This window comes from Python bivittatus, unplaced genomic scaffold (genome assembly GCF_059951505.1).
Source record: "Python bivittatus isolate LINGU-HERP-01145 unplaced genomic scaffold, Pbiv_v1 ctg000080_np1212, whole genome shotgun sequence".
In the NCBI taxonomy this organism is placed as follows: Eukaryota; Metazoa; Chordata; class Lepidosauria; order Squamata; family Pythonidae; genus Python; species Python bivittatus.
This window is the reverse complement of record NW_028277035.1, coordinates 21,600,830-21,626,594: the sequence shown is the minus strand read 5'-3', so window position 1 is coordinate 21,626,594 and position 25,765 is coordinate 21,600,830. Positions and strand designations below refer to the sequence as shown.

General features: G+C 37.8%; 1 protein-coding gene across 10 annotated transcripts in view; it reads left to right on the top strand.

Annotated features, from left to right (window-relative positions):
* Positions 1-25,765, top strand: part of PPARGC1B (PPARG coactivator 1 beta) — a 141,173-nt gene that overhangs the window by 96,949 nt on the left and 18,459 nt on the right. For 6 of the 10 annotated variants that reach the window (XM_088133637.1, XM_088133635.1, XM_088133638.1 and 3 more), the window contains 3 exons: positions 6,860-7,033; positions 17,140-17,355; positions 21,610-21,726. In XM_088133637.1, coding sequence (XP_087989763.1) covers positions 6,860-7,033; positions 17,140-17,355; positions 21,610-21,726 — 507 coding nt within the window. The remainder of the gene's footprint in view (positions 1-6,859; positions 7,034-17,139; positions 17,356-21,609; positions 21,727-25,765) is intronic. The other 4 variants (XM_088133636.1, XM_088133642.1, XM_088133641.1 and 1 more) reach the window with 1 other exon arrangement.

The following is a 25,765-nucleotide window of genomic DNA, read 5'->3' as shown; positions in this document are numbered from 1 at the left end:
AATTATATTTGAAATTTATCTTCATGCCATTGTAGTAGAAGAGTCTTGGGAAGAGTTCTCTTTTGTTTGCTGTTCTTTTGCAGAAGAGCATGTGAAGCTCTGTATACCATTTGATTGTTGGCTTATTTATGCAAGAATAGGTTACTCTTACTAGCAGTAGCTCTCCAGCCTAACTATGTAAGATCTTTTTAACCTGAATTACCTGAGATCCTTTGAAATGATTTTGGGAGAATTAACATTTACTAAAATGTTTATAAACCACACTGAGCTCATGGCATAGAACACAATGTCAGGTCCTGGACGTTTTTCATTTTCCGCCATAATTCCAGTCCCCTTTCTAAATAAAAGTGGCATGAGGATCCAATCCACTGTATACCATTTAGGTTCCTTAGTAGATTAAAAAATGGAAAATGATCTGATTTTACTGAACTCCCAGGCTAGGTTTTTTGCTTTGCTCCAGTGCACATGAATGAAATGTCTGGAATGAAAGATGGTTCAGAATTCCCAACCATTTTGCTGGCTGCCTTCCAAGGCCCAGTGGCTGCTTTTCTTACAATCTCCTGGGTAAAATTAGAACAAAGTTCACTTCTTTCACAAGCAGAAAAAAGAAATGGAGAACAGTAGACCAGTCAAGATATATTCAAAGTGCAGGGCCTTTCAGAGTCCTGTACCATCCACCTGCCCACAACTCTAGATAGAAAGAAGAATCAGAAATATCATCAGCTGTTCTGCCTTCTGTTAAGTGTTTTAATCTTCCAAGGCATGTGGCCAAAGTTGTATATTTCTTCATATTTTTAAAGCATTGAAGGAAGGAAACTGAATTCAGAAACAGAATATACTTTATTGACAGAAGCAGCCAAGCAAAAATTAGTCCAATTCTTGGCTGTTATTACAGGTGAGTGGGGTTCAGCAGTGGCTTGAAGAAGATTCTTGAGCCTTAGGCCACTAGTCTAATATTGATGGATCATGACTCACAATTTATCTTTACATGAGCTGGGTCACATTAGTGATACCAACATAATTTCCTGTTTAAAAAAATGATGTTCAAATATATTGAGAGAAAACAGTAGAGAGAAAACACAAATGAATACAGAGAATGAGGACAGACACGAAATGCATGCAGTAAAAGCATGGACACTATCTTGCAGGATATGTCTAAGATTGTGATTAAGGTTGAACTTGTTATCTTATATTGCCACATTTAAATGGCTATTTCTATTGTAATTATGAATTGAGCTACTAAATTACTGAAAACCAAACACTCAAGTTATTGTATTCAGCATCAGCAGGTCAGACAGTTGCTTCTGTTGACCTCTGTCTTGTAATCAGAGCAAAGAATCAGTCCTGTTTTTTATTTCCCAGGTGACTGCTGTACTGGACTTAAACAACATGGCATTGCCAGGGCACCAGCTGAATCTTGCAGCTGATCTCAGCATGCCAAGTAGGCAGCTCAAAGAGGCACTGGATCGCAGGAGTTTATTTATACCCAATTCTGTTGGCATTGAGAATGCATCATGACTGTAGAGATTATCAAAGGACAACCTAAGTGCTGGTGTCAGCTGTGCCTTGTGATTGCAATTTAGGATTTCTTCCCTTGTGACATATCACAGATAACTGAGGAAGTCAAGTATTTGTGGAAGTCTTCATATACATAGAATAATTGCAATGCATATAACAATGTATTTATGTATTAAATTTATATCCTGCCACAAGCACAAAGACTCTTGTCAGCTCACTAAAAAAAAGCAAATGTAATTTATCAGTACAATATATTCTAAAACAGCACAAATCTCTTCTGCAATATATTTATCCCTGTTCTTAAGGAAAGCAGAGTACATTATGAAAACATACATGTTCTACAGTGCAGGAAGAAGAAACAATGAAAGAAAAATCGGCCTAAGTGCTACAAGAGGTATTGAACAAATGGGAAAATCTCAGGAATTGGATTAACCGTCAAGTTAAGCAAAGTACAGTGTAGTCCATCCTAGTCAAAGTGGGACCGCTTTTGAATTCTTACTATACAGTAATTTCCCAGTGTGGGATTAAGTGCTTATCCTGCCCTTCATTATAACTCAGAAAATGGTGGTAGCTCCTTCATTCTGTTAGGGAAGAGTAGTTATTTTTAGCATTATATTCCTCTCTGTTGGCAACATGGTGAAGAGAATTCTACCTGTTTTCACAGGACTTCTTGGGGGAAAGTAAGATGTTGCATGAATGGTTGAAGATAAAGTGTAAATGCTAGCCATTTTTAAAAGGAGGGTATGGATTAGAGGTTCCCGGATACACAGAATGTGATTCAAGTTCTTGTCCTTGTCACTCTTATTTCATTTCAGACTGCTTGAACATCTCCAGTTCTAAAGTATATCCAATATTTTGCTAGCCTTTTTTGATCAATTTGAATGCAGGAGGGGAACTCTAGTCTTACACAAGTTGTACCATATGTATACCTATATAGTGCTAGAGTAGCATGAGCCCCTCCCCCTCAACTGTTAAAAAAAGGGCAGAAACAAAATAGAAAATAATGTCCCTGACATTTGTATTAGAGGTTGTGGACCAATGATTCAAGGTAGTGCCAGTGAGTGGGCAGAAGGCAGGAAGACATCAGTTTGTACCCCAGCAAATCCTGCTTTCTCTGTGCAAGATGTGGCATGTGTGTCTTGTGTTATGCATCATAAAAAGAATACAATTAAATTTCCCTTCAATCCACAATGATTTGATTAATGATGATTGAGGAATTCTGTTGCTTTTAAACTAGCCTTTGTTCAGTATTATGGTATTTACTTCCACATTGTAGAAAAGATTCAACTGCTATTTTTTTTCATATTGAGGTTCTGTTAAAGCACAAGAGCAAGTGAAGCTGCTTTTCTTACTCAGTTTGCAATGCTTCTCCCCTAATCTTCAGTATATTAGAGAGCTTCTGAAATTACCCTTGAGTTCAGTGATGAGGAACTGGCAGTGAGGCATCAAGGCTATTTTAATCAGATAAAAATAAGTATGCAGTTTGGGGGTAATCTATCCTGTGCTAGGCAGATTTAGTGGAGCTCAGGTGCAACTTTTTTTCCACGCTGCTTTCAGTTTTTATCCATCTTCAGTCTTCCTCCTTCGTCCAAGATCTTCCTTCATAATCTTCTGACCATATGCTTTTTCTTGCATTTGATGTTCATACAAAAGAAGAGGACTAACAGTTTACCATTATGGGACACTGCATCCCAAATAAATTGGAAAACAGTGACAGTCCCATTTTTGACAGTTTTAATCTGACAAAACAACTATAATCTGAGGTTATCCTAGATAATTAAAAGAGAACCAGGAAGTTGATGGTGAAGAATAGTATTCTGTCACTTTCATTTCTGCAACTGTTTGTGAAAATTGATTGTTGAGACCTAGAGAAGCTTGTAAAAATTCAAAGCAGTTGGTTTTTCAGATGCTCAGTTGATCTTGTGTTATGATTACACAGTGCAAAATAAGTAAATTTGCTTTCTCTCTGGTTTAGAATCTCTCACATAAGTGTGTGTGCGTGCGTGTTCATGAATGTTAATTTATTGGGCAGAGATTTAACTGCTGTTACTGGTTATTACAGAAACAGAGAATGCAGATTACTTGCCAGATAAAAACGCTGAACCTTCCTTGCTGAAGTCAGTGAACACTGAAGTACTACTATACCAGCAAAGTTGAATATCAGGAATAGTTATTGCTTGGTATTGTGTTTTGTAAACCCCACAGTATTTGCCGTGAACAAGAGAGTTGCATATTGAAGTAAGAATTGGACATCTTTTTTCCAGCGTGGTCTAACGAATTAAATTAGATTGAGGGTCTGGAGATTCAGGTCTCCTTGCAGACATGAAAATCACTAACAATTAGCAGAAAGCTACATAAAACTATATATAAATTCCACTCCACATAGCTTCATATAATTTTAAAGCTCTAATATTCTTTCCCAGAACCAAATAAGGTACAGCTATCAACAGTGCTATAGAGCACAAGTTTGCATAAACAATTATTTAGGCAGGCCTTGATGTTAAAACAATTCTCCTCTCCTAGCTTTTACTTCATTCTGAATCTTCAAAGGTAGAATCTCCAACATACCCATGACTTTTGATAAACTTAGCCTTAATGGTGCAGTGCAGCATTATTCTGTCCTTCTTGATTACTTGCTTTGTGTTGAACATTAATGCAGTTGTGTATACCTTGAGAATGTAGTAGAAATAGGGCTGGGTCTCAGCTGCTTTCTGTGATTGACTGGATATTTTTAGCTCGGTTCTTAGACCGTAGATTGCCTTATGTGCGCCAGCCATTGATTTTGCTCTATTATTCTTGTGTTTGGCTAGGTTTGAGAAGAAGGAAAAAAAAATTACAACGGATTGTTAGAGCCTTTATTGAATAGGTGTCTAGAGAAACTTGTTTCTGTAAGGAGAGATTGTCACCAGGGACAAGGAAATATTGAAGTTTGCCTTTTAATACCTTGAGTGTGGTAGGGCAATGTTTAGGTGAAGGATGGAGCTTTGGGGTGAAAGTTCTCAGGAGGAAAAGAAAAGCTAAAAAAAATTAAGCCAGAGCGTATGGAGAGAGCTGTTATGTCTACCGGACCAAAAACATGAAATGCTTATGTGCTTCTGTTCCCACTGGGCTTATACAGTGGTGCTTAAAAGTTTGTGAACCTTTGTGAATTTACTATTTATTATTTATGTTATGTTATTTAAATCTCCTCCCTCCACCACCACACACACTACTTTTCGGCTTGAAAGCTATCCAAAGCATCTGACATTCAGCCAATGAGATCAACAGTGTTCCTGCCCACAGACTTAACAATTGAAAATGATATGACAGAAAAGGTGAGGGAAAGCAAAGAAGGAAAGGAAAAAAAACAAAAAAACAATTTGGAGCCAATTCTTAAAATCACAATTCTTACAGCTGAAAAATAGCTCAGGAAGAAGAGTATCAGAATGGCAGTCCTGCTTTTATTGCTACCTGCTGCAATTTCTCCTTTACTCATAAGGAGTAACTCTTTTTTGGGGGGGGGATCTTGTAATTCTGTTTAATGCATTGTGTAACATTGAAATAAGCCATTTTTAATTTGAAAGATTATGCTTAGAAAGGTGATAGGTGAGGGGGGGGGTTCTGTTTCAGTGAGCAGACACAGACTTTAAAATTATATATTATCTGTAACCAATAACTCCCCTCTCTTTTTTTTCCAAAAAAGAAACCATCTGAGCTGTTTTCAGGAGGGCTTGGCCTCCTGAGACTGAAATAGTGGGAATGTATTTCTAAGAACAGAATTGTTAAATTTTGAATCTGCATAATATTATAGTCATGTAAATATAGGAAATACAAAACTAATATGTTTTGAGAAAGTTGCTAGGTCTGCAGCATTATTCTCAAATGGAAGTAATAGTAATTAAATGAGAATATTTAGTGGCAAACATTTTATTTTGCTTTATTGTAGAGATTTTTTTTTTGTTGGCATCTATGCATATATTCAAAGTAAGTAAGTATAATCAGATAGTAGTAGTTACTTTTTCCATATATCTAAATTCTAATAATCTTGAAATAATCTAGGGAGACATAATTATAATAAAAAATCTGAAACCCAATGATTTTTTAGGAAGAAGGGTAGCAAATGGCCCATTTCAGAACACTGCTGGCCTGTTTAAATTTGCAACCAAGTGACCTGAAAAAAGAGTTTAGATTTTTCATAAAATGATAATCCTTCCTTTCTACCCCAATTACTCATAGATTTGCCCTAAAATATGCCTGGGATATATTTTATGTTGTTGTATTTTTAGTTGCAAAATCACTGAGCTTCTCAAATTACATCCTACGGATGATAACAGGTAGAAAATAATCCATCTACCTCTGGCCCCAAAATTGAGTATATAGGCAACTTCCCAAAAGCTCTAAAGCAGTGTTTCTCAACCTCAACAACTTTAAGCTGTGTAGACTTCAGCTCCTAGAATTCTCCAGTCAACATGCTAGCTGGGAGATTCTGGGAGTTGAAATCCAAACAGTTTAAAGTTGCTGAGGTTGAGAAACACTGCTTTCAATTAACTGCAGCAGGCTGATTCTGTAAAGTGGTGCTGCTACATGTTATCCTTTTCAGCCCCAAGAACCATGTATAATACCAGGAGATGAGATGGAGGCTGTACATGTGTCCATACACACTTTCCCCAACATAAAACTTCTCCCACTCAGCAATTTTAACGCAATGCTTTTAGCAGTGAGAAAATTATATGCAGCAAGGATTGACCAGATGCACTCTATTTCATAACAAGATCCAGCTTTTGTAAATCCAAAGGCTGTAGTAAGGCATTTGTCCTGACAGGTCCTCTTTCTCAACCCAGTTAGGGAAGAGGGTAGCAGCATGGTCAGCAAATGCAGATAAGGTGTTTGAAAGTGTGCATACAACAAATTGCTCATCTCAGTTTAAAGCTTGCTTAGAAATACACTTGTTTGTTTTTCTATGACTCTCATTTGTAGCTCCTCAGCCACTGATAGCCTTATGGGATTAGTGTTATATTGCCTGTTTATATTTTTACATTTTTATTGATCACATTTTTGTGCTGTTAATCTGTCCTCAAAAAATTGAAGAGCAGGCTAAACATATCTAAATAAGCAAATGTGGAAATGCTACATTTTCAGAACTTGAAAGAGTTGATAATAGCTTGTGATTATTTAAAGGCTTCTTTTGTTCCAGGAAGGCTTGCTGTTTGCACTCCCTGTCATGGCGGGAAGGGTTAGGTTTAGCACCCAAAAACATTTACAATCTGATATATATTATTTGACATGAAGTAATCAAGAATATGTAGGCAGGCACTGTAAATTGCAATGCTCATTATCATTCTTTTTTTTCTTTCTTTCATAGTACGAAGTCTCTGGTGAGGAGCACCTTTACTCTGATTTCCCAGAGATTGATTTGTCCCCGTTGGATGCCAGTGACTTTGACTCAGCCAATTGCTTCAGCGAGTTCCAGTGGTGGTGTGAGCACTCTGAAACAGAGTCCAGCCAGTACAGCACAGATGACTCTGAGCTCTTCCAGGTACTCTGTATCATGGGATTCCCTGTTAGAGAGGGGAGTCTGCTGTGCAGCACAGCTTTCCTTTACTTCAAGAAGTGTATCATCTGGGATCCCAGGGTGCATTCAGCTCTTGAAAACCTTGGGTTGCTACCAAATTGTAATTTTGCTACAAGTTGCTACCAAATTGTAATTTTAAATGTGACAGAAGTGGAGAATGATTAAATACAAGGGAGTAATCATGTTAACTGTATTTAATTTAATCTTGATTGAATTAAACACCCATTCCAAGTTGTTGATTATCCTTGCAAGAAAGCTGCTATGGGCAGAAATAAGGTAGTCCTCACTTACCGACCACAATTGGGACTGGTAACTCCATCAGTATGTGACATGGTTGTAAAGTGAAATGTCATGTGACTGTGCCCAACTTATGTCAGTTCGCCAGTTCCAACTGCAGTCGTTAAGTGAATTACTGTGTTGATGTTCCCATCACTCAATAGCCTCACTGCCTGACCTGAGAATGGTCTTGGGCATGCTGCTGGGAGATTTGTGCAATTTAAGTATTCATATAAAGGGTACCCAGGGCTTCATCACTCCCACATCAACCATGTACAACAAATGCAAGAGGACATACTCTGAATTTAGTTTTCTTTATTAAGTAGGAGTTTGGTGGTTAGGAATTAGGAGAGTGGATGGTATGACCCCAGTAATGTGCTCAGGTCGTTTTCTGATGAAGTAGAATTTAGGAGTGGCTTTTGTGTTTTCACCCGCAGATTTATGGAATTTGATAGGATTGTAAATAGTTTGGGGATTTTGAATCTGACAAATCTGGCACTTCAGTTAAAGCCCTGGACTTCATATTAAACAATAAGATTATAAGGGCAGCTGACATAATTACTCTTTTGCATTGTAGGGTCTGGTCAGTTCCATGATTTACCTGTGGATTGGGAGTGATGATACAGATAAGATGACTAGAATACAAAATCTCCCAGGCTGTATGACCACATCAAAGGATTCTCACTTCCTCACTATCATTTCATTCTAAAATAGAAATCTGCTTTCAAAGAAGACTTTGGTGGTCTCTTTTGGCATTGCAAGACCCTTTGGGGGTAAAGTGCTTCACATCTGCTTTACATTTGATACCATCATTGATACCATTCCAGAGGAGTGGTATCATCTAGCTATGTTATGTGGGACAGATTTTAGTTGATAAAGCCTAAGGATATGCTCAACCTTTATCCCTTTTGGAAAGGGATGTTTAGTTTAAAGGGAGTGTATATGTGTGAGTTCAGGAAATAAAATGCTTTTTTTTTTTTTTTTTGCAGAGGACATAGTCCTGGTTGCCTTGAAAATGAGTCATGAGACTGCTTCTTAGTCACCCTTACTAGAACTGGTAGAATACTTGTCTATTGCAAATATCCCCTTTATATGCAGTATGCTTGATAAAGTGATGGGAGTCCATTTCCAGAATATAAGTATTATTTAAATCAATTTAAGTGTGATTAGGCTAGGGTTTGGTATTGTTTAACTTTCTCTGGTGAGAGGGAAGGTATAACTCATGTTGGTTCTCCCTGGTTTATTAATATGTTTTGAATTGCTGACCATATTTTCTTATTTAGCTAGATCTGTGAGTTGGAGCTTGGAGGCCCCACTTCATTTGCAGGAATGATTTTAGGAAGTAGTTCAAGAAGTTTGTTCAGCCTGTTGCTTTAGATCTTTGGTGTCTGCAAGATTCTATCTTATATACATAATCTTTATCTGTGAAGATATTGGGTGAAGTCATCTGAAGTTTTGGAGTAAGGTATCCCATAGTTTTTTCATGTTATCTCATAGTCTGGAGATGCCTACTTCCATCATGGGCTAATGGGTAGGAAACTGGAAGGGAATCCTCATAAAACGGAGGCTCTCCTGCTAGGTAATTCAGAAGAATCTTAGAGTATGTCTTTTTCTGGACAGGGGTACATGCCCTTTGTGAAGAAAGGTACACAATCTAAGGAATACTTTTTGATCCAGTATTGCCACTAGAGGCCCACATGTGCTCAGCGGCTGACAGCATCTGGCACTTGTTGTTGCTTTCCTGCATAGAAACAGGCTGCAGTGGTGATCCAGGCACCACGTAGGACTGCTTGTAAAGGTAATTTAAAAGTTTCAACTAGAAATAATTAAAAAATTAGGGTTGCAACTAGTTTGAAGAGCCATATTATACAAATTCTGAAAGAAAGAATTACATTGCCTACCTATTTGCTATTTTAAAATTTGGGGGGGGTTATCTTTAAATTGGGGGTGGGCAATCTGTGACCACAGAGTAAGATACAGCCCCTGAAAGCCTTTCTTTGCTTTCTCAGAGACCCCCTCTCTGATTACATTGCTGAAGGTTTAATATCTTTTCATGTTGAGGTGGGAAACCTATACAAATAGGCTTAACAGAATACGAAAAAAAAGAAAAAGAAAGAAAAACAGTCCTGAAAAATCTAGGGTTCACTCACATGAATGTTACTCCCAAACATTTTATATCTTTGGTACATCCACTGTCTCCCTTTATTTACTTCAAGTAAAGTGCTTGCTATATCAACTTTCTTGACTGTTAAGAGTATCAGGTGATGCCTTTGCTTAGAAGAATAGAGGATAGACTTCTTTGATAGAGCTCTGACTTTAGAACATGCCTGTAAGGGCAAATCTGACTTGCACTAACTCTGTACACTTTTGAGTACCAGCTTAAAATATTTCTGTGTCTGGATATTTTAAACCTGATTGCAGCTATCTTGTGTGGTTTCAGCCGATTGGTGAATTCCTCTCAACTGTGTGGTCTTGTATAAGAATATACAGTATAATACTACAATTTTATCATAGTGTATATGTAACTATATGCTTATATACCACTGTATAAACCCAGCTGTTTTAGGAATTCTTGCAAATAAATTCTCTCACTCAACCAAATTTAAAGAAAAGAAATTCCCTAATCTCTCTACATATAGCTCATTCCTAGCGTGGTTATGCATCTCTTATAACAGAAGCACCTGGGATATTCTGCTTAATGGCTTCATAAGTCTATTGCTTATTGTGCAGGTTATTATTTTTTTTCCTAGATCAGTATGAGGAAAATGAGGAAAAGTGGCTGTGGATGGGGAGGGGGTCCAGGCTATTAATATCTTTTCTGCACATGATTAGTGCTCCATTAATTTGCACTTGGTTTCTAAATGGAGCAAGTGTAGTAAAGCTAATGAGGAGGTGGAAGAGTAGGAGAGGGCTGCCGAGCCAATCCTCTTGTGATCTATTATTAAAAGGAAATTACAGGATGGTGCCTTGTGCATCCAGCTTGTTTTTTTTAAAAAAACTGATGGATTATTCTGCTGTAGGTGGGAGGCACTAAAGGAGAAAGATGCAGGGGAGGCAGGTGCAGGGGGAGAACTTCTATGAAGCAGCACAAATGATATGGCCTGAGAATGTTAATTTCCATCCTGCAGGAGGCTGCTTTATCTGACTCCCCAGCTTCAGCATCATCTTTGCATCTCTGTGCACATGGGTATTTATAGATTAGGCTCTCTCTCTGAATGTGTTGCTTGTACAGTACTTTCTAAATATATGTTATATATTTGTACCCATTATACAAATACCGAGCTAAAATCTGGTGCTGGGTGGATGGAGCAATGAGCCGGTGAAGATTAAAACCATATTACATACCCTTGGCTTATGAGAGTCTTTTTTTGCACAACCTATAACTTCCCCTTCCTTTCTTGGTTTTCACAAACTACTACAATATTTCACGTTAGGATACACTGTATTCATACTACAGTTTGTACTCCCATAATCAGGATATGCTGTAAGTGCTGTAAATACAGGAGTTGAATGAAAACTAATGTTTCTACTGCTGTAACTTTAATTTAAATAGGGATGTTTTAATATATGAAAGGAAAATAATTATTGAAATGAGCTCTTTTGTTACCTTGTATTTACTTCTTCACATAATCACTCCTGATTGCTACATACTTCTGCCAATGATGAACAAGCTTCATAAAGCCATCACAAAAGAAATCCACATTTTGTCTCTTCCACCAGGTGGAAGACAGTTCTTTCTACCTTTTTAAGTCAGATGCCCATGAAAGTATTTCTTAAATTTTGGGAAAAGGTGAAAGTTGCATGGCACCAAGCCTGGACTGTATGCCAGATGGGGTAAGATGATAAGATCCAACTTCACAATTGCCTCTTGGCTAGTGAGGTGTGAAGCCTAGTGTTGTCATGTTGCAGCAGAATTTCCTTCTTGTGCTTCCAAATTCTGCTTAATTGTTGTTTCAAAGTTTTGAGTGTTGCAGTGTAACACCATAAGTTGATAGTGGTGCTAGGTTCAAGGAAATCCATGTGAACAGCCCCATCTGCTAGAACTTGGATTTTGAATGCTTTTTCCACAGGTGAAGCTTTGTGATTATATCCTATAAACTAATGCTTCATTTCTGGGTCATAACAATGAACCCATGTTTTGTCAACTATCAAGTTGTGAAGAAATTCCTCACTTTCATTTTTATAGCATGACAACAATTGCTGGCAAATTTCAACTCTTAAAGCTTTCATCTCTACCATCACTGTGGGAGGAACCTATCTTGCACAAACCTTCTGATATTGAAGAGCATCAGTAATGTGACCCATATATTCTTGTGAAATGCCAAGCTTGACAGCAGTTTCCCTTTGAATGATTTGTCAATTGTTCTTAATCAGTTCATCAAACTTTCTCATGTAAAACTTGGTTGCTCCACAAGTTCTCCATATTTGATCACACACATCAGCTCTTCCCAGTTCACCATCTTTATATTTTTTGACCCAGTGATGCACTATATGTATTTACTTGATTCAGTTTTTGATGCCACACAGCACTGACTCTGGGCAGTTCACAAAGTTAAAAAACAACACAAAAACAAGTAAATAAGAATACAATAGAAAATTAATATGCCCCCCACACACAAAATAGTTACAAGATGGCAATCCAGACAACACATAAATCTGAATTGGGGGGAGTCTATCCACCCTACCCCAAGGCCAGGGGGAATAACCATTACTCATGACAGCATAGCCATCACTACAGACTTCCATTTCATGAACAATAGCAACATAATCTTTTCTCACGGCAACTTCCCATCAACTGAAGTGAAAGAACAGATGCTAAAGAACATATCACAACGTCTAGCACATCAGTACTGCCATATGTTGGTGACTTATAACATTGGAGGCATTACTTTTCATTCAACCCTCCTACCTTCAGTTCTCCTGTGGTTAAGCCCTGCCCAATGGACAGGGTTAGTGAGTTAATGTGTTGTGAGAATGTTAAAATGGGTCGGTTGACCTAGTCAATGTAATAAGAGGTTAAATTTCCAAAACTGATCCAATTGTGTACAGAGTTAATGTAACACTATGCAGGACAGTCATATTGTGGGAGTACCTGAACCCTTTTGTGTATCTACTCCTCCAAGAAAAAGTGTTGGAATTAAAAGGACATCTCTCCTTTATAGAACTTAATACAAAGATCTGGGAGTAGGTCTTTGTATTAAATTCTGTACAAAGACCTACTTCTATAGCTCCTGCTGCACTGAGTGGCTGCAGTGACCAAGCCATGGGGAAGTAGCTAGTGATGTAGTGAAACCTTGCCAATACTCTCCTGATGCAAGGACTTATGGAATACCAGGCATTTTCTGGTAAAAATTGATGGGTCTTTATGTTCCCCAAGCAGTGTTATCAGTTGGTATAATTTTGTGTTGCTAGATCTACTGGTAATGAGGCTGGACTGGATTTTTGGCTGACAAAGTTAAGTGTGCTTTGGGAACAGGATCTTAAAGTTGTACTCAAACTCATTGCCTTACTGCTTCCCCTGGGCCTGGCTTCTATTCAGCATTCACTAGCCCCATGCAGGTGGGCATGTGGTTTTGTCCTCTTACCAGCTCACCCGACTGCCATACTGGCCATGTTAGAAGCGATGCCTTTTCCTCCATATGAAAGCTAAGCAGGCTGATGAAAGAAAAGCAAAGTGTCTGATTCCCCTTTGCTACTCCACCGTATTTCTAGCCTTCAAAGTGTTAATCATACTGTACATTACTGCTACACAGGTTACAGGTCAGTAACTTTTGCTTAGTAACAAGGCAACCCTGGAAATGCTGTTGCTTCTTTTCCCAGATACCTCATCAATTTTTACAAATGGCAATGTGAATGTTCCTGACACCCCCCTCCCCCTCAGCTCAGCCTTTTTTTGAGGAGGGGGGGTATTTCTGCTATAGCAGGAACCACTGCTGTATTCTTCTATGGTTCCTAGGGAGTTTCTTTTCATTGTTTTTTTGTGGAGGTTCAAGAGAGAGTTTTAATCAGCCCTTTTCGGGAAATAGCAATTTTAAAATGCATTAAATAAATGCAGCATAGAAGTGTGGTAATTGGAGCCCCTCTGGTAACCGCTGAGTGTAATTACAGTAGGAGGCCTGACCAGCTGCAGTGCTGCTTATCCCAGCAACCTCTAACTGATCTGCTGCAGAAGCTAAGACTCTATGTGCAAACAAGGAATGCCATTTTAATTTCCTGAAATTGTGGAGGAAAGAATGAACCAATCCACAGTCCCACAACACAAATTCAAATTGTAAGAATAACAATATTGCCCTGGAGAAGCACGACAAAGCTGGTCTGGATTGGTGCAGAGAAAAGTAACCTTTAAACTGACATCTTAACAAACTAGTCCTGGATGTATGTGCAGATATGTGGGTGCTGTTCATCTCAGGCCTGATTCATTTATTAATGTTCAAAATGCATCTCACAGTTTCAAGTACCCAAACTTTGCCAATTACCTCTTAGTCCAGAACAAGTCCAACTATAGGGTTTGGCCAGAACCCCAGCAGAGTCTTCCAGGTAGGCTTTGCTTCCTTATGCTGGCAGGGAAGGGGGTTACTGGCGCTAGCAACACACAGTCTTAGCTTCTCTTGTTTTGTTCAGTATCCCACTCAACCCCTCCTTGATTTGAATTAGTAACAGCCAAGCCTAGCAGGATGTTGGAAAAATATTTGTGTGAAAAGCTAATATTATTGCTATTTAGTTCCTATAATAGAAGGATTCATTTATACACTGATTCCTATAACAATTTTTCATGGTGAAGTGGGTATCAGTCTCTGTAGAGCCTCCTAGAAGTAACTGAGAAGGGACATATAAAACTAGAGTGTGGGATAAGAGCTTATGTTTGGACAGACTGTGTTGTATACTGTAACAGTGTCATTTAATGTATATGCTACTTTTTATTATATAGTATAAAGAAAATGGCATAAAAAAACACATCTTTTGATTGCTTGGATAAGCAATTTTTCATAGTTCAAAAGGTGAAGTATATTAATGGTTACATATTGAAAAAATGCCATTTTTTCTTTTCTGTTCCTTCTTTTAATATAAATATCATCTTAGAGTTCAGGTTAGTAGGACCTGCAGATTAGTCTTATTCATTAAGAACTTTTAAAAAGTTCTTCCCCAGATGTATTGCGTTCACTTTTCAGCTTTATGCTGTTGTTCTAAAAAGTCCAGAGTGACTGACAGACCATCATTGCGGGATGCATATTTTCCACTGAGGAAAAGATAAACAGAGCAGATATGTGAAATACAAATATTTCTGGAATGCATAGAGCATCATGAAAGATATCCTGCTGATGTCCTGTGTAAAGAAGTATTTTGCCAATATTAGAAGGAAAATGTCGGCTCAAAGAATGCTGCATTCTTGCTGGTTTCCTCCTCAATGCTGTCATATGTCACATGACTTTTGGAGGTTAATGACTTCACTATTATGAGGTAGTAATGGCTGCAGATAGTCCAAAGATGTGCTTAGAGTCAGTAAACACTTTTTACATATTTAAATACAAACTACATATCTAAGTATCTGAGAGCCAGTTCATATGTTTGGCAAGCACAAGAAGACCCACAAGTGATTATACAGTGTTGGAATATACACAGTGTATAGTCTGTTGAAAACAATCCCATATCAGCCCTATACATGAAGTAAATTTACATATCAGCAAGAAAGTTATAAATCCAACTATCTTGCATATGAATTACGAGTTAATAAGCATCAGTGGGAAAGAGTGTGCCATGTATTTGAATTAGCTCTAACTGGATTAGACTGGAGTGTCTAATGTTTTAGACAGCTAAGCTTTTCTCCCCCCGTGTGTGTGTGTGTGTGTGTGTGTGATATCAGAGCTTCCAACATTCAGGTTTCAACACTTAATGTGTTGTGTCTCTAGAGCATTCTTTCCATTACTAGCCTGGTAGGCTGAGGGTCAACTACACATAACTTGAACATGTGATTATCAGTTATGTCCAAGTCAGGACCAGAACAAAGGTTAGTGTAGAATCTTTCGTTCTTTGCCTCTTCTGCAGTTCCATCTGAGAATGGATGAAAAAGAGGTCTGCAATTTATATTCTCTAAGATGATCAGTTTTTTTGATTTGATAATGAATGGGACAACAGCAGAGGCTGAGAATTAGAATAGGGGTGTAGAGAATGGCTAAAGCAGCCACACTTTCCATGTTAGATCCCTGACCTGGATCAGACTTGAGTACCTGCTTATATTTGTTTTAATGTTGTTATTTGTTGTGTCTTTAAGTAAACTTACTGTCTAAGCATGATTCGCACATAGTGAATTTAATCATGGTTTACTCTGTTAACTCATTTTTATGTTTATACAACACACTGAATTTTAAACATCCAACAGTCTGGGTTTTTACCACAGGCTAAACTAAGATGTAGTTGGCTACTTTATGTCTCAGGGTGTCATGTGATCACAGCTATAGTTTTAAAGGCAGTATGGGAATAACATGCAAGGGCAAGGGTAGGGTATATTATACTTGAATTAGATGTTTTCCTTAAGTATCCTTAAATTGTGGGTTTAATTGATGGCTGTACTTCATTCTAGCATACAGTCATGTGAGCATGTTAAGTGCTGAAATGCTAGGTAGGTATTATAATATTCTTCTTGGCCATACCACCAGTGTTTGGTATCTATCAAAATATCAAGAACTGTGATTGAGGCAAGCATGGGTTTTGACTAAAAGAATTATTATACAACATTGGAAATAGAAATCTATTCCTGAATTACAGTGATGGTTGTTGATATGTAATGTTTGTCAGCATTTGTATCCCCCCCCTTTCTTTTTTTTTTTTTTTTGAACTAAGGGCCAGAGAAGACTTTTGAGCAGTATGATCAAAAATTTTGAAGTTGTTCTACTTATTTTTTAATGTTAGGTCTGTAATTAATATAAATATGCTATGTATTAGGGTATTGCCAGTTTCTCTGCCTGCCTGCTTGTATATTTACAAAGAATATATTGTTCTTAGGGTCTCAGTCTTTAAATTAAATAATGAATATGATACTTTGTCTCATTAAGAATTATAGGATGAAAACCAAGTTTCAAGTTTATTTATTTACAGTCATAGACTAAAATAAAGAGCCAATTTGGTGTAGTGGTTAAAAGTACCAAGCTAGAAACTGGGAGACTTAGTTCTAGTCCTGTCTTGAGCATAAAGCCAGCAGGGTGACTTTCAGCCAGTCATGTTCTCTCAGTCCTTAGAAGAAGACAATGGCAAACTACTTCTGAAAACTTTGCTAAGAAGGATTGACTCGAAGGCACACACAGAAACCAAACCAAAAACAAATAGGATGAAAATAAATGATTAAGTAAAGACTATGTACAAATTAATACACCTGTGCTGGAAAAGTCCTACAAGCACTAAATGGCAGCAAAGAGCTTGTCTTCTGCGACTGCTACCATCCTAGTCTAACATCATTCCTAGATGTTTGAATTCCAGATATGGTAGCCCTGACTAACAGTAATGGGCAGAAGGGAGGAAGGGAACATGTATAGATGGTTTTTGGTAAATTCATCACATTCGAAAAGATAATGGCTTATTCTATTGTGGAACAAAACTTTTCTATTATGGTTTTAGGCTGTGGAATGCCAGTTTTCCCTTCTTATGATGATACAGAAGTAGCTTTGTCTGGCTTCTCTGCAATTGTATAAATGCCTTGAATGTGATTACAAGTGAGTTTTTATCTTGTAGGAAGTACTGTGTTTGGGAAACACCTCTTCTTAATCTCTCTTTCTCTCCTGTGTTCCTCTGACTCCTCCCAGCAGATTATAGACAGCGAGAATGAAGCTTTGCTGGCAGCTCTCACTGAGACACTGGATGACATTCAGGGAGAAGACATGGGCCTGGCTGCCTTCAGAAATATGGACGAGGGGGACATGCCCAACAGTGGCTACACATCACCCGCTCCCTCTCCCAAACCTGCTGCGCCAGTCACGAGGGGGCCTCCTCTGGCCCAAGAGGTTGATGAGCTGTCTCTAGTAAGAACCACTTCCTACTGTTTAAGGTGGATTTGGATGCGCCTCTGATAATCCGGCTGCATGGGTATGATAGGAAGCAAAGGTCTGAATTTTTTCATTATAGGCTTACAGTTATAACAGTACAAAAGCATTATATCTGTTATTGTATACGTATACATGTTCCACACCATTGCTCTCGTTTGATCTGTTCCATGGTTATCCTCATCAGGAAGAGTATGATTGCGGTAGAAAGAGAAGAGCGTAGAATGGGCTAGTGTGCGAGTGAATGGCTTAAGGACATCGCATTACTGTCATTCATTTTAAACACTATCAACTCTAGGCGTGCCCACCATACAGCAGTTTTCTCTCATCTGTTACGCTTCTTCTCATGTCTGTTAAGGAGATGTGCATGATTTTGTAAATTGTGTCATCATATTTTGCGTGAGTAGTCATGATATAGGGCAAACCGCTATGCAGCATTTTCTCTAAAGCCACCAGTTCTAGTAATTTGCTAAATTGTTCTGACTTCTGAGTTTTCATAGTCTTGGCTGATAGTAGCCTCTGGCCAACCTTGGCTGGGCTTGGAAGCTAAATACAGTGGTACCTCAGTTCACGAACTTAATTCGTTCTGCGACTCTGGTCGCGACCCGAATTGGTCACCACCCGAATCAAATTTCCCCATAAGGTTCAATATAAATACGGTTAATCCGTTCTGACCCCTCCAAATTTGGTCGCCAACCGATTTTGGTCGCGTCCCAAATCAAATTTCCCCATAAGGTTCAATGTAATTACGGTTAATCCGTTCTGAACCATATGTTTGTTTGTTTTTAACCACAAAAATATGACACAAAGTACAGTATGAAGAGAGAGAACGCTAACCTTGCTCGACGCGACTTCTGGCGTGGAGGACAGGAATGCTGGTGGGGAGGCGGTTATTGCTTGGAGGGAGAGTCCCCCTCCCTACAGGAAGCCGCAACCATGTATCACAGGAGGGAAAATGGCTGCGGATCCTGTTCGTCACCCGATCCGGCGTTCACAAACGGAGGCAAAATTTTGCGAACGGAGCTGTTCGTGACCCGAATTGGTCGTGAACAGAAGCGTTCGTGACCCGAGGTACCACTGTATGCAAGGTAAATGTTGGTTAGTACTTGGATGGAAGACCATCAGAAATCACTAGGAAATACAAGACATTACCATTGCTGTTGCATGGTTGTGTCCGTATAGTCACCAGAAATTGACTCAAGGATGTCTTCAGCTCACATACTGCCTATATGCTTTCCAAGGGTCTTGGAACTTGCTTCCTGTAGGAGAACTTGTTTTCCCGTGGAAAACTGACATTTCCCAGAAAGATGTGTTCTGAACTAAGGCATGTACCCCAGTCTTCTCCCTTGAGGTAGCAGAATACTCAAAACTGTATTTGGGAATTTGTCTAGGCCAGTGTTGTCCAAACTTGGCCACTTTAAGATGAGTGGACTTCAACTCCCAGAATTCCCCATGCTGGCTGGGGAATTCTGGGAGTTGAAGTCCACTCATCTTAAAGTGGCCAAGTTTGGACAACACTGTGGCCAAGTGGCCATGTTTGGACAACACTGGTCTAGGCAATGGCCCTTCTGTACTTGATTTTCTGTGGCTTCTGTTCCACAGTATGTGGTATTATTACCCATCCTGCAAGTGAGAGCAAAGAAAAGAGAGTGTTGTAGATGATAGCATCTCTGCTAATAGAAAATACTGCTACTTCTAGTCCAGGTTTCACTTAACAAGGAAAGATCATTATGGAACCCAGAAGCTTCAATGCTCCATAATGTCCTTTCCCAAAATATGCTTTTACAGGACAGTGGCATTCTTCACCTCTAAACAGAACTTTTGTACAGGAGGCCAGGAACATAACTAGATACCAGCCACTCATCCACCCATCCCACTTCCTTTTCGACCATTATTGAATCTCATGATTTCTAAAAGTGTTATAGTGGCATCTAGTGGTAAGAAGTATGCATTTTCATGTCACGAAACAGTCTGCCTGTGTATGTCTCTATATATCATATATATATATATTGCACAAATCCATATGTATATATATAGGATGTATACGTTGCAGAAGGGAAGAAATAACTTTTTAATGTGTTATCATTATAGAAAGCTTACCCATAGAGAATCAAACTAGCATTTCACTATATTCTGTTAAAGAAAAACTTTAAACTTTTGATTGTGGGAACTAATTGAATATTTGTCATATGCTTAATTGTTAAGGAGATTTTTGAGTTTCTGGACCATCTTTAAAGATTTGTTCTCACTGCCACATTCCCACCAAAGTCAAATCTACCTGTTTGTTAATGATCCCATGTTGCCATCAAAGAGAGAGTGCAGAATGTGAATTTCTGCTTTTTAAAAACAGAGATATTCTAGTCATATAATGAGAAAAATTTAGTTTATGATATCAGATATTTGAAGATAATATTTTACTCAGATTTGTTTTTTTGTTTTGATGGAATGTAATATCTGTTTTACAAAGCATCCTTAAAATCACCTCAAACTGGGAAAGAAAATGCTTTTTCATTATTGCTTGGCAAGCTGTTGAATTAATTAATTGAAACCCTTGTTAGAATGTTACATCCAATTGATTTCTTTGGCAGGAGCTTACATCTACTTCCTGATTCATGCTAAAATTAGAATGTGAAAATAAATCACAAATTAGGGGAAAGAGGTTATTCCAACTCTTCAGAAGCCAATTTAATACCACCACCCATGATTCTGGAAAGCTGTGGACAGCCTTTTCAAACCTGGTGCCCTCTGAATGTGTGGGAACAGCAACTTTTCACAAACTGCCATTGAATGTGAGCTTTGGGCATAGTATTCACTCACATGGGCTTTGGCTCTGCACATCAAATTATGCCAGATTTGGGAGGCTGTTTTAAACTATAAAGGCATATTTTTCTCTCTTTACAACTTAAAAAAGGAGTCCGAAGTTTGGTTGAAAGATTCACACTGGAGAACATTCATTCTCCAACCCCCATCTCCACTTGTTTGATTCTAGGCTGAAGAAAACAGAATGCTGCATATTTGTATTTGGCTTAACATTCAGTCTTAGCTACCATTTTAAGATTCCATGAGGTCAGTGTTGAAACATAGTTCTACCCCAGCCAGTATGGCTGGCTGATAGCATATCCATCCTATGGTAGAGGAAGAAACGAACATTGACTTTTCTGGAAGAACTGCCAAAAAGTTTAGGAAGCTTACTTGGAGAGGGCTTGCAGAGTGTTTTGAAATCATGACTTCTGGTAAATTTAAAAGTACTAGGAAAAACTACCTTTCTGATAAGCAGTGACTTTCAATTCTGGCAGCTAAGCAACTTTCCAAAAAGAAGTCAGGATTTTTATATTGTCAAAAAATTTTTCAGGGTTAATTTATGTACCTTTAGATGGTACATAATTCCTACCTCTGTACAATTATGGAAAATTAATTTTATTTCATGCACCCATCAGTGAAAGCTTGCTATGACTTTGAATTATGATGATGATGATGATGATGATGATGATAATTATTGTTGTTGTTGTTGTTATTATATTATTATTATTATTATTATTATTATTATTATTATTATTATTATTTCTTGGATGGCAAGTCAGAGTAAGTGCAACAATAAATTCAGTATTTTTTTAAAATTGGCCTTGCCAAGTTAATGTTGGCCTTCAGTCTTACTGTGATACAGATTCCTCATAATCTTGATTCATGTGATCCTTTATCTTTTTCTAGGTGTTATGGAAAATGATGAGATTCTACTCATGTTCAGGGGAGGGGGACTTCTTTCTCCTCATGTCTCTTTCATTACAGAAGTGTCTGTAATGGGGAATATCCATGGAGGCATTCCAAATCTTTGAGAATCTTCATTTTGTATGGTAGAAATGTGATGCTCTTTGCTACTGAAAGCTGTCTTCTAAACATAGAAAGAAACACAAGAGGACAGGCTACCATGCCTCTTCCATCCCCTTACCCTTCCCTGACCAGCCATGAGTATAATCTTGACACTCTTTCTAATATATGAAGAGAGGGTTTTTTGTTTTTTGTTTGGTATGAGTAATGTTAAAATGATTGTGTGGGGGAAAGGACAGGCTGTTAAAATAAAAACTAACACTGTGGCTTTTATTTTGGATCTTTACTCTCACTGCTTATCCAATGATTGTATTTAAGTGTGGGAATCTAGGGACCTTTAGATTCCTTGAGGTGACTGTTCATTTATGTAGGAATTTCGACTCTTTCTTTCACCGTTTCCCTTTCTAGCTAAAGAAGTTGCTTCTTTCTCCATCCAATGTGCCTCCAAGCTATGAGGTTCAAAGAGAGGGGAGTATATGGCGTCAGGGAGCTCCTAAATCCAGACCCCAACGACTTTGTGCAAAGGTATTGTTCCTCTTGGCAGCTATAGCCTTACATAACAGTGGACCATATTTATGTGAGATGAAATTTTTCCCAGGAATATTGCAAAGCTGTCATATGTTCAGATTGCTAGCTCAGCATTAGTTGTACTTATTGGCAGTGGCTCACCAGAATCACTCTCCAGGTGATGTAGTGTTCAACTTTTTCTCTTTACTTCACCTTCACTTTCCAGCGAAAATGGACTGGATAATTTCTGCCACCAAGAGCTCCTATGAAGGTTGGATAATTGCTCTGTCCATATTTATAGTCTTCCTTCCCCTCCCTTTCTTCTCACAGGCAAACCATCACAGCAGCCAGTTGCTTACTTCTTTCAAAATCTTTAAGAATGGTGCTGGAATGTTGTTCTGCAAGATAGTACGATTCTTTCTGTTTGATTCACCTGAAGATTAAGACATTGTGAAAGCCAACATTTGGATCAGCCATACCAAAAAATGCTAGGATAGAACCTGGGTCCTTCTGCATTTGAAGCATATGACATTTATTATGAACACTGTGTGTAAAGTTGTAGAACCAGTCCAGTGTTAAAACTAATTGTTTAAAATCCACACAAGATGCCATTAAAGGTTTTTCACTTGGATGAAGGAAATTGTGCAGTGTGTTAAACGGGAGAATTTGGATTGCATGGGGAAAGATAGGGAACATGGGAAGACAGAGTGTAGTGAAGACTGGGGCAGGGATAGATATTGAGCCTTCCATGCTTAATGTCATGTTTGTTCCATATGTCAGACAGAAAGAAAATTGAAGAATCTCTTGATCTATACCATACCTCTGAAATCTTTAAAAGAAACTTTTAAAGCATTCTTTTCCATCTTATTTCCCCTGCTAACTCTTTTGAGAATCCTCTGGGTTCTATTCTTGATTTCTGAATAAGTTTATGCATCTCCTCAGCTTATATTTTTAAGGTTTTTCTGTATCCTGATATATAGAGAGATAGGGAGATAGGTAGACAGATGAGAAACAAAGATAAGGACTTATTCAAAGTAAATTTCTACATATCCTCTATTGTGCACAGATGATCAAAGGTCTGAGGAAATTAGAAAAAGCATTAAAAAATTAATCCTAATACTGGTTTGTCCATATTTCCAAAGTCTTATAACATAAGACAATACAAGAAATAATACAATATGTGGGTTTTCCCCCACAAAACTAATATTCCTTTTTTTTCCTCATTGTAGTGTTCTATGCACTACAAAATCATGCACATTCCAAGTATAGAAATTTGGCTGAAATTTTAGTAGAGAAAGAGCTTTGAAGAATCCTATAATTAAGAATGATTTAACTCAAATCCAATCTCAATGTCTTAGGTATATTAACCTGTTTTTTGTATAGATTACACAATTGAATGGATTTTTTTTTAAAAAAGAACATCCATCTATACGAGTGCCTTTTTTTTTTCAGGGGAAATATTGAATAATGGATGTTTAGGTGTATTTCTCCTTAAGATTACATAGTTTTTGTCTTTTTCTTGATATTGTTTTAAGACATTTTTCATTTTTATGGATAGTTTCAATTAAAATGAACTTAAAAGTGTGGCTAGAAGGACCAAAAGTATATGGCATGTCGCATACTGGAAATTAGCACTTACAGCACAGGAGTTACGTGTTGGATTAATGTGATTCTCCCTCTAGCCTATATCTTTGTAGCTGCTGAAACTGGTATGTATATATGTAGCTGAGCTGCAGCTACCAAATTACGCTTGAGACATCACAGCTAAATGATTTGTTTCTTGCCATTGCCATCATGTCTGTGCAACTTAGGACATACTTATAGTGCTATTTCTTTTTTAAGTTTTTAAACCCAAACGTTGATGCTAGCGATGTTGCCATTTGTTTTTAACTGCAGTCACGGACCAATCCAAAGTCCTCTAGCAGTGCTCTTGCATCCCCACTAATCCACCTTTCAGGAAGCGTATTTATGCACATATCTTTCATTGCTTTAATTTTCGAGAAATGAAAGTAAAGGAATTTTTCCCTTGCAGCAAGAGTCTTCCCACATTGCAGCAGTGTTTCCATTCCCCTCCATTTTCTGCAACCACTTATGCCATCACAATTGCAGGATTGGAACTTATGCAGTGAAAACAGTGAAAGGGAAAGTACTCCCATGGCTTGGCACTTTATCAGCTGTGCCCTGTCTCAGAGGCAAAGAAAATAATCAAAAGAAGCCAGCCTGCATGTAAAATGCTATGGAACTAAGCCTGTGATGAAAGATAACAGATTCCTGCAGAGGTGGGTGGATAATGACCTAATCTCTTCTCTGATTCAGGGTGTAAAAACCTCCTTAGGGATCAGGATGAAAGTCCAGCCCATATATGCTTATAAAAACTGTATATTTTTTTAATATGACCAACAAGTACAAAACACTATAACACACAAATGTACAAAGAGGGGAAGTGTGGAATTCACAGTAACAAAAGAAACAATGCACAGATGCAAAAACAATTCTGTGAGGGCCTTTCTTTAGTCCTTTAAGCCCATATTTATGGATGTGAAATCAAATCTGTGAATATCTGGTGCTTAATAAATGAGTTCGAATAGAATAGAATAGAATAGAATAGAATAGAATAGAATAGAATAGAATAGAATAGAATAGAATAGAATAGAATAGAATAGAATAGAATAGAATAGAATAGAATAGAATGCCAAACCTTCTGTAGAAATCATTTGGAAATTCCAGCCAGGCCAGTTTATTAATGCAGTGGTTGTTACAGGCTTCTTTGAACTAAAAGAACATACACAGTAAAATATAATTCTTACATAATTAAGTGCAATTAAGAAACAAGACAATTTTCCACTGTTCTTATAGAATCTTTAGGCAGAAATAGCTTATATGATTAAACCATGGGAGCTATGAGGTACATTTGTTGGTTCTATCATGATGGTTACAGGTATATATTATTACAACATGCAGAAATGCTGTACTGAAAGTACTTATGTCAAGTGCACTTCAAAACAGAAGTAAAGGCAAAAGTAAGCCTGGATACGTGTCAATAGTCACAATATATTGCACCATTCAACCTTCTCATTAAGCCTAAAGAGGACTGTGTTTTTAAGATGTATATCCAATATAGTTACCTGCTTAAACATTTTTCTTAAGTTGCCACCTTCATATTTATTCTTTTTAGTGTGCCAGAACTCCTTTAGATGAACAAGTAAAAAGCTCCTTTAGAATATAAGTACTGTTATTACTGGAATTCATAAAGCTGATGCATCAGCAGCAGTTTTTACAAATACTCCATTTACTATATGGTTATTGACCTGTAATGGTCTCTATGTCTGTGCACGCATGTATGTGTGCATTTAAAGGAGTTATCTATGCAGCCCAGTCTCCATGCCAGCTATTATATGTGGGCAGGACATCTATAGCTATAGAACATATACAGGGAAACATTGCAACTGAATTAAATGGAGTAGATTTCAGAGTTCATTACTGAAGCATTATATAGAAGAAGGTCATATAGTACAGGATGTACAATCCTGGTATAGTTGGCATAAGTAATTTTAGTATTACGTCTGTATATACTTTTATTACTGTAAGTTCCAACCTTCCTCTGTTTGGAATTTATTCTAACAGTTTACACTTGTTAGTTATGTTAAATGTTTGTACAGAGTGCAAGCTAGAATTTCACTCTGTTCCTCTTTGACACTCGTTTTATGGATCAGAGATCAATATTCCTCTTTTGTTGTGAAGGCTTCCTTGACCATGGTGGTAAGGACTGGTTGCCTTATTATTATTTCAAGCATAATCCAATGGCATTTGCACAATAATTTCCACAATATTATATGAAACAGAGACATCTCAGTGGGAATAGAAGCCAATCTAGAGAAATATAAGCAACCTCTAGAAATCAGATTCTGCAAGTTCTCTGGAAACAGAGTAGAGGATGCTAGTTTTATCAGTGATTCTGTCTGTTAAATTAGTTGTTTTTGAATTAAAGCCAGAACCTTCTGTCTTTTAAATCATACTGAAATGACTTTGAGAATGTGTATGATTCTTCCATTGTTTT